This window comes from Hemiscyllium ocellatum, unplaced genomic scaffold (assembly GCF_020745735.1).
Source record: "Hemiscyllium ocellatum isolate sHemOce1 unplaced genomic scaffold, sHemOce1.pat.X.cur. R1, whole genome shotgun sequence".
In the NCBI taxonomy this organism is placed as follows: Eukaryota; Metazoa; Chordata; class Chondrichthyes; order Orectolobiformes; family Hemiscylliidae; genus Hemiscyllium; species Hemiscyllium ocellatum.
Genome location: NW_026867603.1, coordinates 126,207 through 140,000, shown reverse-complemented (window position 1 = coordinate 140,000; position 13,794 = coordinate 126,207). Strand labels below are relative to the sequence as shown.

Here is a 13,794-nt window from a genome sequence, read left to right as displayed (position 1 = left end):
GTGCACTGGTACGTGGGGGAGGGCCTGGAGGAAGGGGAGTTCCAGGACGCCCGGGAGGACATGGCCTCCCTCGAGAAGGATTACGAAGAGGTGGGAGTCGACTCTTCCTCGCTGGACAGGAAGGCCGAGGAGGAAGAGTAGTATTTATTAATTCAGATGGTTGAAGACATTTTATCTTTATTTAATTTTGATATTATAGATTTTATTGAAGAGAATAAACTTATTTTAAGTCACTTTGCCTGTGGTCAATTTAGAACTGTGAAATTATTGGACGATGTGGTGTGGAGGGAATGAAAAGAGCCAGAAATATCAGGTTCATCAACAAAGTTGCATTCAAGGAGTCAGCAAACATTTCAGTCATAAAACTCTTGGCCATTGATCACGATGATCTGATCACTAATTGAGTTTAATGTGTAAAGGGAGAACATAAATCCGAAAGCCCGCAGACCTGAGAGTGACAATTCTGAGGGATCAAGGTCTGGTGGGTGTAAATCTGATTGACGGCTCTTCAAATGAGCAATTCACGGACTCTCATTCGTCAGCCTGTTGCGTGAAATTCTGCACGTTCTTTTCAAATAACCCAGCTCTCTTTCACACCATCATTAAATACGCCTCCAGCCCACTCTCCCAACCAGACCTTTCCCAATTCTTAACAACAAGCTCCTTTCAATTTCTCCGTTTGCAAATGAGCTTAAACGTGTGCCCTACTTTTCTTGATCCCGATATTGTGTCAAGCTTCGGCCTATCCAGGCCTTCACCACAAAGGGCCGAAACGTCGACTCTCCTGCTCTTTGGATGCTGCCTGACCTGCTGCGCTTTTCCAGCAACCCATTTTCAGCTCCCTTCACGACTTTGACTGGCTCTGACCCGTCTATTTTCAGTTTATCTCCCAATCTCTTCAGTCCAGTTCAGTCGCTCATCTCTGGAACTGTCCTCATGAATCTCTCTCCTGGGCATTTTCTTTTGGAGATTTTACATTATCCTGCTCGCCACATTGCAGGCTCCATTTTCGTTTCGAAACTGGACTCAGTTCACTGGTGTTCGGGTCATTCACGTTGAGATGGAAACGTAACGAGGCCTGTACCAATCCCTCGTCAACTCCGTGACCAACAATCTTCCAAGGCTGTGAAGCAACCAGGTTCCAGGGCACTTCCGTTAATTGCTGTCAATTTTGTGACCATGTCACGCCTGCCTTTCTTACCCACACGGCTTTAGCTTTACAATTCTGCATCCAATGGCGTCTGGAACACCGTGTGCACCAGATGAAACTTCATAAGCTTCTCTGTGACCGTGTCAAAAAAAGCGAGTACGTTCAACATATTTTGTCCTTAACCCATCCTTTTCTTAATAATTACCTCAGGTCAGAACATTTCGCCCAAGTTATTGTTCCCAGAATCCCCTTCACCAAGGCAAACCGATTGGCTTGAAGTTCCCAGGTCACCTCGACGCCTTCGTTTTCGGACCAGTCTCTTTCCATACTTCCTCTCAGCTTGTCTCACTTACTTGGTCATTCCCCGGCCTGATTCGTGATTGATTAACCAGCTCACAATCATGACAAGAAAGAATTGCCCCCCCCTTTCTCTTCATTTCTATTTTGTTACTCAGGAATCCCTTAACGGGGACATTCCTGACTGCGCCTGAACGAAGCGTTCTTTCAAGGCCGTTAGAGATTTCCTGCCAATCCCGGATTCCGATTTCACAGAATCCCGACGGTGAGGAGGCTGGCCATTCAGCCCATCGAGTCCACACCCCAGACCCTCCTCTTTCTCCTAACCCTGCATTGCCTGTGGCAAATCACCCCGGCCTGCACATCCCTGCAGGAGATTTAGCACGGCCAATCCGTCGTGTCTCACAAAACCGATGCAGATTTTGTAAAGAGTGGGCGGGCACGGTGGCACAGTGGTTAGCACTGCTGCCTCACAGCGCCAGAGATCCGGGTTCAATTCCCGCCTCAGGCGACTGACTGTGTGGAGTTTGCAAGTTCTCCTCGTGTCTGCGTGGGTTTCCTCCGGGTGCTCCGGTTTCCTCCCAGATTGTGCAGGTTGGGTAAATTGGCCATGCTAAATTGCCCGTAGTGTTAGGAGAATTCGCCAGAGGGAAATGGGCATGGGTGGGTTACTTTTCGGAGGGTCGGTGTGGACTTGTTGGCCTGAAGGGCCTGTTCCCACATTGTAGGGAATCTAATCTAAGTAACAAAGAGGATTGATGAGGGCAGAGTGGTAGACGTGATCCACATGGACTTCAGTAAGGCGTTCGACAAGGTTCCCCATGTGAGACTGATTAGCAAGGTTAGATCTCATGGAATACAGGGAGAACTAACCATTTGGATACAGAACTGGCTCAAAGGTAGAAGACAGAGGGTGGTGGTGGAGGGTTGTTTTTCAGACTGGAGGCCTGTGACCAGTGGAGTGCCACAAGGATCGGTGCTGGGCCCACTACTTTTCATCATTTATATAAATGATTTGGATATCAGTTAGTAAATTTGCAGATGACACCAAAATTGGAGGTGTAGTGGACAGCGAAGAGGGTTACTTTGGATTACAATGGGATCTGGACCAGATGGGCCAATGGGCTGAGAAGTGGCAGATGGAGTTTAATTCAGATAAATGTGAGGGGCTGCATTTTGGGAAAGCAAATCTTAGCAGGACTTATACACTTAACGGTAAGGTCCTGGGAGTGTTGCTTAACAAAGAGACCTTGGAGTGCAGGTTCATAGCTCCTTGAAAGTGGAGTCGCAGGTAGATAGGATAGTGAAGGAGGCGTTTGGTCTGCTTTCCTTTATTGGTCAGAGTATTGAGTACAGGAGTTGGGAGGTCATGTTGCGGCTGTACAGGACATTGGTTAGGCCATTTTTGGAATATTGCGTGCAATTCTGGTCTCCTTCCTATCGGAAAGATGTTGTGAAACTTGAAAGGGTTCAGAAAAGATTTTCAAGGATGTTGCCAGGGTTGGAGGGTTTGAGATAAAGGGAGAGGTTGAATAGGCTGGGACTGTTTTCCCTGGAGCATCGGAGGCTGAGGGGTGACCTTATAGAGGTTTATAAAATCATGAGGGGGGCATGGATAGGGTAAATAGACAAAGTCTTTTCCCTGGGGTGGGGGAGTCCAGAATTAGAGGTTTATAAAATCATGAGGGGGGGACATGGATAGGGTAAATAGACAAGGTCTTTTCCCCCTGGGGTGAGGGAGTCCAGAACTAGAGGACATAGGTTTAGGGTGAGAGGGGAAAGATATAAAAGAGAGCTAAGGGGCAACTTTTTCGTGCAGAGGGTGGTACGTATATGGAATGAGCTGCCAGAGGAAGTGGTGGAGGCTGGTACAATCACAACATTTAAGAGGCATTTGGATGGGTATATGAATAGGAAGGGTGTGGAGGGATATGGGCCGGGTGCTGGCAGGTGGGACTAGATTGGGTTGGGATATCTGGTCGGCATGGACGGGCTGGACCGAAGGGTCTGTTTCCGTGCTGTACATCTCTATGTCTCTATGGGAAAAGGGATGCGTTCTGTACAGTGGAAGCACGCAGAAACAATGGATCTGCCCTGGAGGGGGGAACATTCCTGTTTGTGGATTTAAGGAAACAGGTAGGAACTGAAGAGCATGAAAGCATGGGAAGGGTTAAAGCCTGAAGACCACTGGGAATCTGTTACAAGGCGTCACTGTGGAATGCTACACTAGTCACTGTGGCAAGGTGGGATAAGAGTAGAAGGAGGGTCGTACACCAATGAGCAGAGTCAGGTTTGGGCTGAAACGTGGGCTGAGATAACAACAATTAGTAAAGTCCGCCTTGCCTGCTAAATATCATCATGGATGTAGGTTTGCTCACTGAGCTGGAAGGCTCATTTCCAGACGTTTCGTCACCCTACGAGGTAACATCTGTTCATGTATTTATATGTATATATTTGTATTTATATGTATATATATATTTGTAAACATAAAATACAAAGCAGGACTCATGAACAGTGCTTCGCCCGGAGGCCCACTGAAGATGTTACCTAGTATGGTGACGAAACGTCTGGAAATGGACCTTCCAGCTCAGCGAGCAAACCGACATCCAGAACCTCAAGCTGAGCTACAAATCTTCTCAAAACTCGACTAAAATATCATCAAGGCAGTTCAGGACAGGTCGTGACAATAAATATTTCGGGCATGACATTTAACATTTAATTAACAGTGAGCAGAGTCAGCCTCGGACAGGAGACCGTTGTGGTAGAGGTGGGAGCAAAAGATTGAATCGTGACTTTAGAATAATATTAAGTCGGTTTTGGATAAACCATAGTGGCAGAAGTAGGAAATAACATTGTTGGTTTATTTTAACTCTGGAGTGAGGCAATTCTGACGAACATAGTTGGGCAAGCTAACAAAAATGTGATAACGAAAAGATATAAAGAGCCATGGACCCTGAGGTTTGGGGGCATTGGAGAATTTGCTTTCTGTGTGTCACGGAAAACTTACTTCTTGAAGAACTCTTATTATGAGGGGCATGGATAGGGTAAATAGACAAGGTCTTTTCACCCCTGGGATGGGGGAGTCCAGAACTAGAGGTTTATAAAATCATGAGGTGGGGGGACATGGATAGGGTAAATAGACAAGGTCTTTTCCCCCTGGGGTGGGGGAGTCCAGAACTAGAGGTTTATAAAATCATGAGGGGGGGCATGGATAGGGTAAATAGACAAGGTCTTTTCCCCCTGGGGTGGGGGAGTCCAGAACTAGAGGACATAGGATATGGAACGAACTGCCAGAGGAAGTGGTGGAGGCTGGTACAATGACAACATTTAAGAGGCATTTGGATGGGTATGTGAATAGGAAGGGTTTGGAGGGATATGAGCCGGGTGCTGGCAGGTGGGACGAGATTGGGTTGGGATATTTTGGTCGGCATGGACGTGTTGGACCGAAGGGTCTGTTTCCGTGCTGTATGTCTCTCTGTGACACTATAACTCTCCTTGTCTCGTCATGGAGAAAACGCAGAGAATCGCCAGGAGGCGCAAAGAGTTCTTCAAGAAGCAGGCCTTTCACTTGCAAACCAAAAGCCGTGTCGCTGAGAAAGCAGATTCGCAAAGGCCCACGAACGTCAGGGTCTGTGCTTTTTGAAATATCTTTTTATATCGTGTTTCTGTGAGCTTATCAGCATGTCCAACTGCATTAACCAAAGTACCTCACCCGAGCTACACAACAAACCAGTGATGTTTGTGCCCACTACCTCTTTAGTTGTACATTCTACTTAATGTCATTCTAATGTCACAGTTAGATATTTATTGCATCAATGGTCTTTCATTCCAGACCCTACTTAATATTTTCCTCATGTCATGATTAGATATTTATTATTACCTCTTCCATTCCAGACTAACCTGTCATGATAGATATTTAGCCATTCCATCGATTACAATAGTCTCCTGTCTCAAGCTGACTCTACTAACTATTAATTAGATATTTAATGTCATGTCCCAAATGTTTATGGCCCCAATCTTGTCATAAGAGACTCCCTCAACTAACGGTTGTCTCAACTCGCCATGGTGACCTTTCAGCGTTAACTTTACTCTGCTCATTGATGTCAGAGCACTCCACTATTCTTATCCCATCCTGCCTTCCATGCACCACAGATTGCCAGTGCTTCAACCCTTCCCATGCTTTCGTGCTGTTTATTTTCCAAGGTCCCCTGGTGATCCTCTACATTTTCTCCACAACAAAATGAACTGTGCGGGGCTGAGAGACTACCAGCTTGGAGGCTCTGCTCGGGGAGATCGAATGAAGCGACTGTGGCGGACATTTTGGACGCAGTGGGGTCATGGCCCAGGGGGAGACAGAGCTGTCCGAGATCGAGCGCGTGCAGGCCAGACAACAGCAGTGCCACCCTTGTCAGCGGGGTCAATTACAAAGTCAGGGCTGGATCTCAGAGCAGGGAGTGCAGTCAGTTCCCGGGAGGCGAGGTTGGAATAGATGAGGGAGGGGTGGGTGGGCAGAGCGATTAAGGACCCCGACGTCACGTTGCTAGTTCTCAACGAACAGGTCAAGCGCGAGTGAAAGGCCAGAGGGAGGAGTCGAGGTGGGAGGAGAGTGTTGGAGGTCAGCGGAGGGGCTCTGTGCTCGGGTCTTAAAGGACAGAGCGACGAGACTGGGTCTGCGGCAGAGAGCGAGGGAACCAAAGAGAGGGAAGGATATACTTGACCTCACCCACAGCAATGCTGCAGATGCGTCCGTCTGTGATGAAAGAGTGGCCACTGCACAGTCCTTGTGGAGACAGAGCACTGCCTTCATATTGAAAACACCCTCCATCATGCTGTGTGCTAAATGGGACAGCCTTCGAACAGATCTGAAACCCAAAACAATGGACCCATGATGCACCGGGGGCCGTGAACAGCAGCAGAATTGCACTCCAGCACAGTCTGCAGCCCAATGGCCTGGCATACCCCACCCCCTCACTTAAATATGACCATCAAGCAAGGGTAAATTCATGGAGAGTGGAGGAGGGCATGCCAGGAACAGCTGAAAATGAGATGTCAACCTGGGAACGCCACCAAACAGGGCACTGCACGCCAAACAGCATCAGCAACAAGGGATAGCCAAGTGGTCCACAATCAACCAATCAGAGCTCAGCTCCTCAGGCCTGTCACGGCCGGCTGTGAACAGCGATGGTGGACAACTGAAGGAGGAGGCTCCACAAATATCTCCGTCGTCAATGGCGGAAGAGCCCACAGCTTTAGGACAAAGGTTAGGGACAATCTTCAACCAAAAGTACCAAGTGGATGCTCCATCTCAACCGCCTTCAGTGGTTCTCAGCGTCACAGATGGCAACCTTCAGTCAATTTGTTTCACTCCACAGGAAATGGTTGGAGGCACTGGATGACGGGGTGCTGATGGGCCCCGATAGCATTCCGGCAATGGAACCGAAGACTTGTAACTCCAGAACTTTCCACACGTGTTCTAGCCAAACTCTTCCAGTAAAGCTACAACACGGATTTGGGAGATTGCCCAGGTATGCCCTGTTCACAAGAAAAAGGATAAATCCAACCCGGCCAAGTGCCCACTTCGCGAGTCTACTCGCGACCATCAGTAAAGTGATGGAAGGTCTCATCAACAGGCACTATCCCGAGGCACATGCTCAGCAATAACCTGCTCATTGATGCCCAGCTTGGGTTCCGCCAGGGTCACTCAGCTCCTGGCCTCATTATAGCCTTTCAAGGCATGGACAGAAGAGCTGAACTCCAGAGGGGAGTGACAACCCAAGGGGGCGTTGAGTCCTGCCAGACTGGATTCAGTGGAAATCAGGTGGACAAATAGCTGGAGTCACACCTGGGAGAGAGGGAGATGGTTGTGGTTGTTGGAGGTGAGTTACCTCAGCTCCAGGATCACTCCGCAGGAGTGAGCTGTTTCATCAATGACCTTCCTCCAACACAGGATCAGAAGTGGGGATTTTCCTCAGCGATGGGACGGAAACAGACCCTGCGGTCCAAATCGCCGATGCCAAGCAGATATCCTAACCTATTCTGGTCCCACCTGCCAGCACCCGGCCCATATCCCTCCAAACCCTTCCTATTCACATACACATCCAGATGCTTCTTAAATGTTGTAATTGTACCAGCCTCCACCACTTCCTCTGGCAGCTCATTCCATACACGTACCACCCTCTGGGGGAAAACGTTGCCACTTAGTTCTCTTTTATATCTTTCCCCACTCACCTTCACCTTAACCTTATGTCCTCTAGTTCTGGACTTCCTCACCCCAGGGGAAAAAGACCTTGTCTATTTACCCTATCCAGCCCCCCCCCCTCATGATTTTATAAACCTCTATAAGGTCACCCCTCAGCCTCCGACGCTCCAGGGAAAACAGCCCCAGCCTGTTCAGCCTCTCCCTATAGCTCAAACCCTCCAACCCTGGCAATATCCTTGTAAATCTTTTCTGAACCCTTTCAAGTTTCACAACATCTTTCCGATAGGAAGGAGACCAGAATTGCACGCAATATTCCAACAGTGGCCTAGCCAATGTCCTGTACAGCCGCAACATGACCTCCTAACTCCAATACTCTGACCAATAAAGGAAAGCATACCAAACGCCTCCTTCACTATCCTATCTACCTGTGACTCCACTTTCAAGGAGCTATGAAACTGCACTCCAAGGTCTCTTTGTTCAGCAACACTCCCTAGGATCTTATCATTAAGTGTATAAGTCCTGCTAAGATTTGCTTTCCCAAGATGCAGCACCTCGCATTTATCTGAATTAAACTCCATCTGCCACTTCTCAGCCCATTGGCCCATGTGGTCCAGATCCTGTTGTAATTTGAAGTAACCCTCTTCGCTGTCCACTACACCTCCAATTTTGGTGTCATCTGCAAACTTACTAACTGTACCTCCTATGTTCACATCTAAGTCATTTATATAAATGATGAAAAGTAGTGGACCCAGCACCGATCCTTGTGGCACTCCACTGGTCACAGGCCTCCAGTCTGAAAAACAACCCTCCCACCACCACCCTCTGTCTTCTACCTTTGAGCCAGTTCTGTATCCAAATGGCTAGTTCTCCCGGTATTCCATGAGATCTAACCTTGCTCACCAGTCTCCCATGGAGAACCTTGTCAAATGCCTTACTGAAGTCCATATAGATCACATCTACTGCTCTGCCCCCATCAATCCTCTTTGTTACTTCTTCAAAAAACTCAATCAAGTTTGTGAGACATGATTTCCCAAGCACAAAGCTAACTATCCCGAATCAGTCCTTGCCTTTCCAAATACATGTACATCCTGTCCCTCAGGATTCCCTCCAACAACTTGCCCACCACCGAGGTCAGGCTCACTGGTCTATAGTTCCCTGGCTTGTCCTTACCACCCTTCTTAAACAGTGGCACCACGTTTACCAACCTCCATTCTTCCGGCACCTCACCTGTGACTATCGATGATACAAAACCTGCGCCCACACCTCCTCCCTCACCTCCATCCAAGGCTCTAAAGGAGCCTTCCACATCCATCAAAGTTTTACCTGCACATCCACCAATATCACTTATTGTATCCGTCGCTCCCGATGCGGTCTCCTGTACACTGTGGAGACTGGACGCCTCATCGCAGTGCGCTTTAGGGAACATCTCCGGGACACCCGCACCAATCAATCACACTGCCCAACATTTCAACTCCCACTCCCACTCTGCTGAGGACATGGAGGTCCTGGGCCTCCTTCACCGCCACTCCCTCACCACCAGACGCCTGGAGGAAGAACGCCTCATCTTCCGCCTCAGAACACTTCGACCCCAGGGTATCAATGTGGACTTCAACAGTTTCCTCATTTCCCCTTCCCCCACCTCACCCTAGTTCCAAACTTCCAGCTCAGCACCGTCCCCGTGACTTGTCCGACCTGCCGATCTCCTTTCCCACCTATCCACTCCACCCTCTCCTCCCTGACCTATCACCTCCATCCCCTCCCCCACTCACCTATTGTACTCTATGCTACTTTCTCCCCACCCCCACCCTCCTCTCACTTATCTCTCCACCCGTCAGGCTGTCTGCCTGCCTGTATTCCTGACGAAGGGCTTTTGCCCGAAACATTAACTTTACTGCTCCTCGGATGCTGCCTGACCTGCTGTGCTCTTCCAGCACCACCCTAATCTAGACTCTGGTTTCCAGCATCTGCAGTCATTGTTTTTACCTATCTCAGCAAGAGGCCCAGCAATCACTTCCTCTAGCTTCCCACAGAGGTCTCGGGTCCACCTGATCAGGTCCTGGGGATTTATCCACTTTTATGCATTTCAAGCACTTCCTCCTCTGTAACTATCTTCCATGCCCCTTTCCACAGTAAACACTGATGCAAAATACTCGTTTAGCGTCTTCCCCCATTTCCTGTTGCTGCCTTGCTGGTCTTTGAGGGGCCCTATTTTCTCCCTAGTTACCCTTTTGACCTTAATGTTCTTATAAAAACTCTTTGGATTCACCTTACCCCTATTTGCCAAAGCTATCTCATGTCCCCATTTTGCCCTCCCGATTTCTGCCTTAAGTATACTCCGCCTTTATACTCTTTTAAGAATTCACTCGATCTATCCTGTCTATACCTGACATATGCTTCCCTCTTTTTCTTAACCAACCCCTCAATTTCTTTAGTCATCCAGCATTCCCTACACCTACCAGCCTTCCCTTTCACCCTGACAGGAATATAACTTCTCTGGACTCTCGTTATCTCAGTTCTGAAGGCTTCCCATTTTCCAGCCGTCCCTTTACCTGCGAACATCTCTCTCCAGTCAGAATTGGATTACTTACAGTGTGGAAACAGGCCCTTTGGCCCAACAAGTCCACACAATTTACCACGGCCAATTCACCCGACCTGCACATCTGTGGGAGGAAACCGGAGCACCCGGAGGAAACCCAGGCAGACACGGGAGGGAGGACGTGCAAACTCCACACAGTCAGTCGCCTGAGGCGGGAATTGAACCCGGGTCTCTGGCGCTGTGAGGCAGCAGTGCTAACCACCGTGCCGCCCACAAGCTTTCGAAAGTTCTTGCCTATTACCGCCACCAACCCAGCTTCGAAGATTTGAATGGCTTTAGGCAGTCATCGTGCAGACTGTCAGCAGTCGAAGAAACAGATTCATTGAAAGATCAACAGAGGGGGAAAGTCCACCATCTCTCTATATTCCAAACTGTCTCTCTCCCTCTACCCTCAACTCTCCCACACCCTGCAGCCCTCCTCCTTCCTGCATCCTGACCCTGCCTCTTGACCGACCCAACCCCATCACTTGTCCTCTCCCCTAACCTCTACATTGACCCCTCCTCTGTCTCATGACACCCCCATCCTGTACCCTGACCCCTCCCCTGCCCGTCTGCTGACTCCCGCCAACTCTGTACCCTGAATTCTCCCCCCCTCTGTAACCTGACCGCTCCCCTTGCCTATCTCCTGACTCCACACCCTGTACCCTGACCCCCTTCCCCACCATGTATCTTGACCCTATCTCCTGACCTCTCCACCCTGTACCCTGAATTCCCTCCACCCTGCACCCTAACCCTGTACCCTGACCCCACCCCCTGCCTCGATCCTGATTGTGTACTCTAACACTGCCCCCACCCTGTGCTGTGACCCATCCCTGACCCCTACCCCTACCCTGTACCACCACCCCTCCCTCATCCTGCCCCCTGAACTTGTCCCCAACACTGCCTGTACCCTGACCCTATATCTAACCCTGTACCCTGGCCCCTCCCTAACCCTGTACCCTGACCCCTCCCTGACCCTGACCTCTGCCTCACCCTGTACCCGTACCCTAACACTGCCCCCACCCTGACCCTGACCTCTGCCTGACCCATGTACCCTGAACCCTCCTTGACCCTGACCTCTGCCAGACCCTTTTCCTTGGCCACTCCATGACCCTGTACCCAAAACCTCCCACTCTGTACCCTGGCTCCTCCCTGACCCTTTACCCGAACACTGCCCCCACCCTGACCCTGCACCTCCATGAGCCTGAACCCAAAACCTCCACCCCGTACCATGGCCCCTTCCCGACCCTGTACCCTGACCACTCCTTGACCCTGTACCCTGACCTCTGCCTGACCCTGACCCCACCTTGATCTTGTCACCTGACCTCTACCTGACTCTGTTCCCTGACCCCACCATGACCTTGAACCCTAACACTGCCCCACCCTGTAATCTGACCTCTCTAACAATACTGTCTCCCCTGATCCCCCCCCAAGGCTTTCCACTGACCCTGCCCTGACCCTGTACCCTGGCCCCTCCCTGACCCTCTACCCTACACTGCCCTTGCCCTGACCCTATCCCCGAGACCTCCATGAGTCTGTACCCAAAACCTCCCCACCCTGTACGCTGGCCCCTTCCTGACCCTGTACCCTCCATGACCCTGCAACCTAGCCCCTCCCTGACCCTGTACCCTAAAACTGCCCTCATCCTGACCCTGGCTCCGAGACCTCCATGAACCTGTACCCAAATCCACTCCACACTATACCCTGGCCCCTGCCTGACCCTGACCCCCGCTTGACCCTGTATCCTGACTTCTGCCTGACCCTGTACCCTGACCCCTACTTGACCTTGTCACCTGACCTCTACATGACATTGTTCTCTGACCCTATACCCTGACCCCACCCAGACCTTGAACCCTAACACCACCCCACCCTGTAATCTGACCCCTATACCAAGACCCCTCTGACTCTGTCCCCTTTTCCCCCAAAGCTGACCACTGACCCTTCCCTGACCCTGCATCTTAACACCGCCCCCACCCTATACCCTGACACCTATAACCTGATCCCACCCTGACCCTGAACTGACCCCACACTATACACTGACCCTGCTCCCTCAGCCTGCATCCTAGCACAGCCCCCATCCTGGAGCCTGACCCCACCCTGACTCTGAACCAACCTCCCACTGCAATGTGACCCTGCGCCATCCCTGACCCTGTATCCTAACACGGCCAAAACAGTGTGCCTTTTGACCTCTTATTCCTGACTCCACTATGACCCTGAACCGAACCTACGCTGGAACATTAACCCTACACCCCGACCCTTCCCTAACCCTATATCCTAACACGACCTTGTACCCTGACCCCTGTACCCTCATCCCGACCGTGAACTGACCCCAAACTGTACACTGACCGTGCACCCTGACCCCTTCCTGATCCTGTATCCTAACACCACTCCTGCCTTGTTTCTTGACCCCTGCACCCTGACCCCTCCCTGATCCTGTATCCTAACACCACTCCTGCCTTGTATCTTGACCCCTCCCTGACCCTGTATCCTAACACTGCCCCAACCCTGTACACTGACCCTACACCCTAGCCACTCCCTGACCCTGCCTCCTAACAGCACCTCCACACTGTCCCTTGACCCCTGCACCCAGACCCCTGTACCCTGACCCCGTATCTTAACTCGACCCTCACCCTGGACACTGACCCCAAACCGACCCCACACTGTAAAGTGACCCTGCGCCATCCCTGATGCTGTGTTCCTAACACGGCCGCAACGCTGTAGCTTTTGACCCCTGCCCCCTGACCCCACCCTGATCCTGAACTGACCCCACGGTCTGATCCCGACCCCACGGCTGAACAGGCCTCACCCTTCCAATATTCTGACCCCCTCCCCAACCTCAGGACCCTCAGCAGGACCCCACGCCCCCACCCCCACAGGGATACAGAAACCCCCTTCAAGTGCCTGCCCACCCCCCAGAGTGACCCCATCAGAGGCTCCGCCTCCGTGACAGCGCCGCCTGGTGACCACGCCCCCCTCAGAGACTCCGCCCTCAGGCCCCAGGGAAGACGCCCCCTAAGTGACCACGCCCCCTGAGAGAGTCCGCCCTCTGTCCCCAGCGACCTCGAGCCCCTGGTGACCACGCCCCCCTCAGAGACTCCGCCCTCTGACCACAGCGACCTCCATCCGTTGATAACCACGCCCCCCTCAGAGACTCCGCCCTCAGGCCCCAGGGGAAACGCCCCCTAAGTGACCGCGCCCCCTGAGAGAGTCCGCCCTCGGTCCCCAGCGACCTCGAGCCCCTGGTGACCACGCCCCCCTCAGAGACTCCGCCCTCTGCCCGCAGAGATTCGAGCCCTAGGTGTCCACGCCCCCCTGAGACTTCGCCCTCTGTACACTGCGATCTCGAGCCCTTGGTGACCACGCCCCACTCAGAGACTCCGCCCTCTGTCCACAGCGACCTCAAACCTTTGGTGACCACGCCCCACTCAGAGACTCCGCCCTCTGTCCACAGCGACTTCGAGCACTTGGTGACCACGCCCCACTCAGAGACTCCGCCCTCTGTCCACAGCAACTCAAACCTTTGGTGACCACGCCCCACTCAGAGACTCCGCCCTCTGTCCACAGCGACCTCGA

General features: G+C 51.4%; 1 protein-coding gene across 1 annotated transcript in view; it reads left to right on the top strand.

The window, feature by feature from the left end:
- LOC132809083 (tubulin alpha chain-like) overlaps positions 1 to 141 on the top strand; it is a 5,400-nt gene extending 5,259 nt beyond the window's left edge. The window contains exon 4 of the mRNA XM_060822483.1: positions 1 to 141. This exon is cut by the window's left edge and continues 156 nt beyond it. Within this exon, the coding sequence (XP_060678466.1) occupies positions 1 to 141 (141 nt within the window).
- Positions 142 to 13,794: the final 13,653 nt, after the last annotated feature.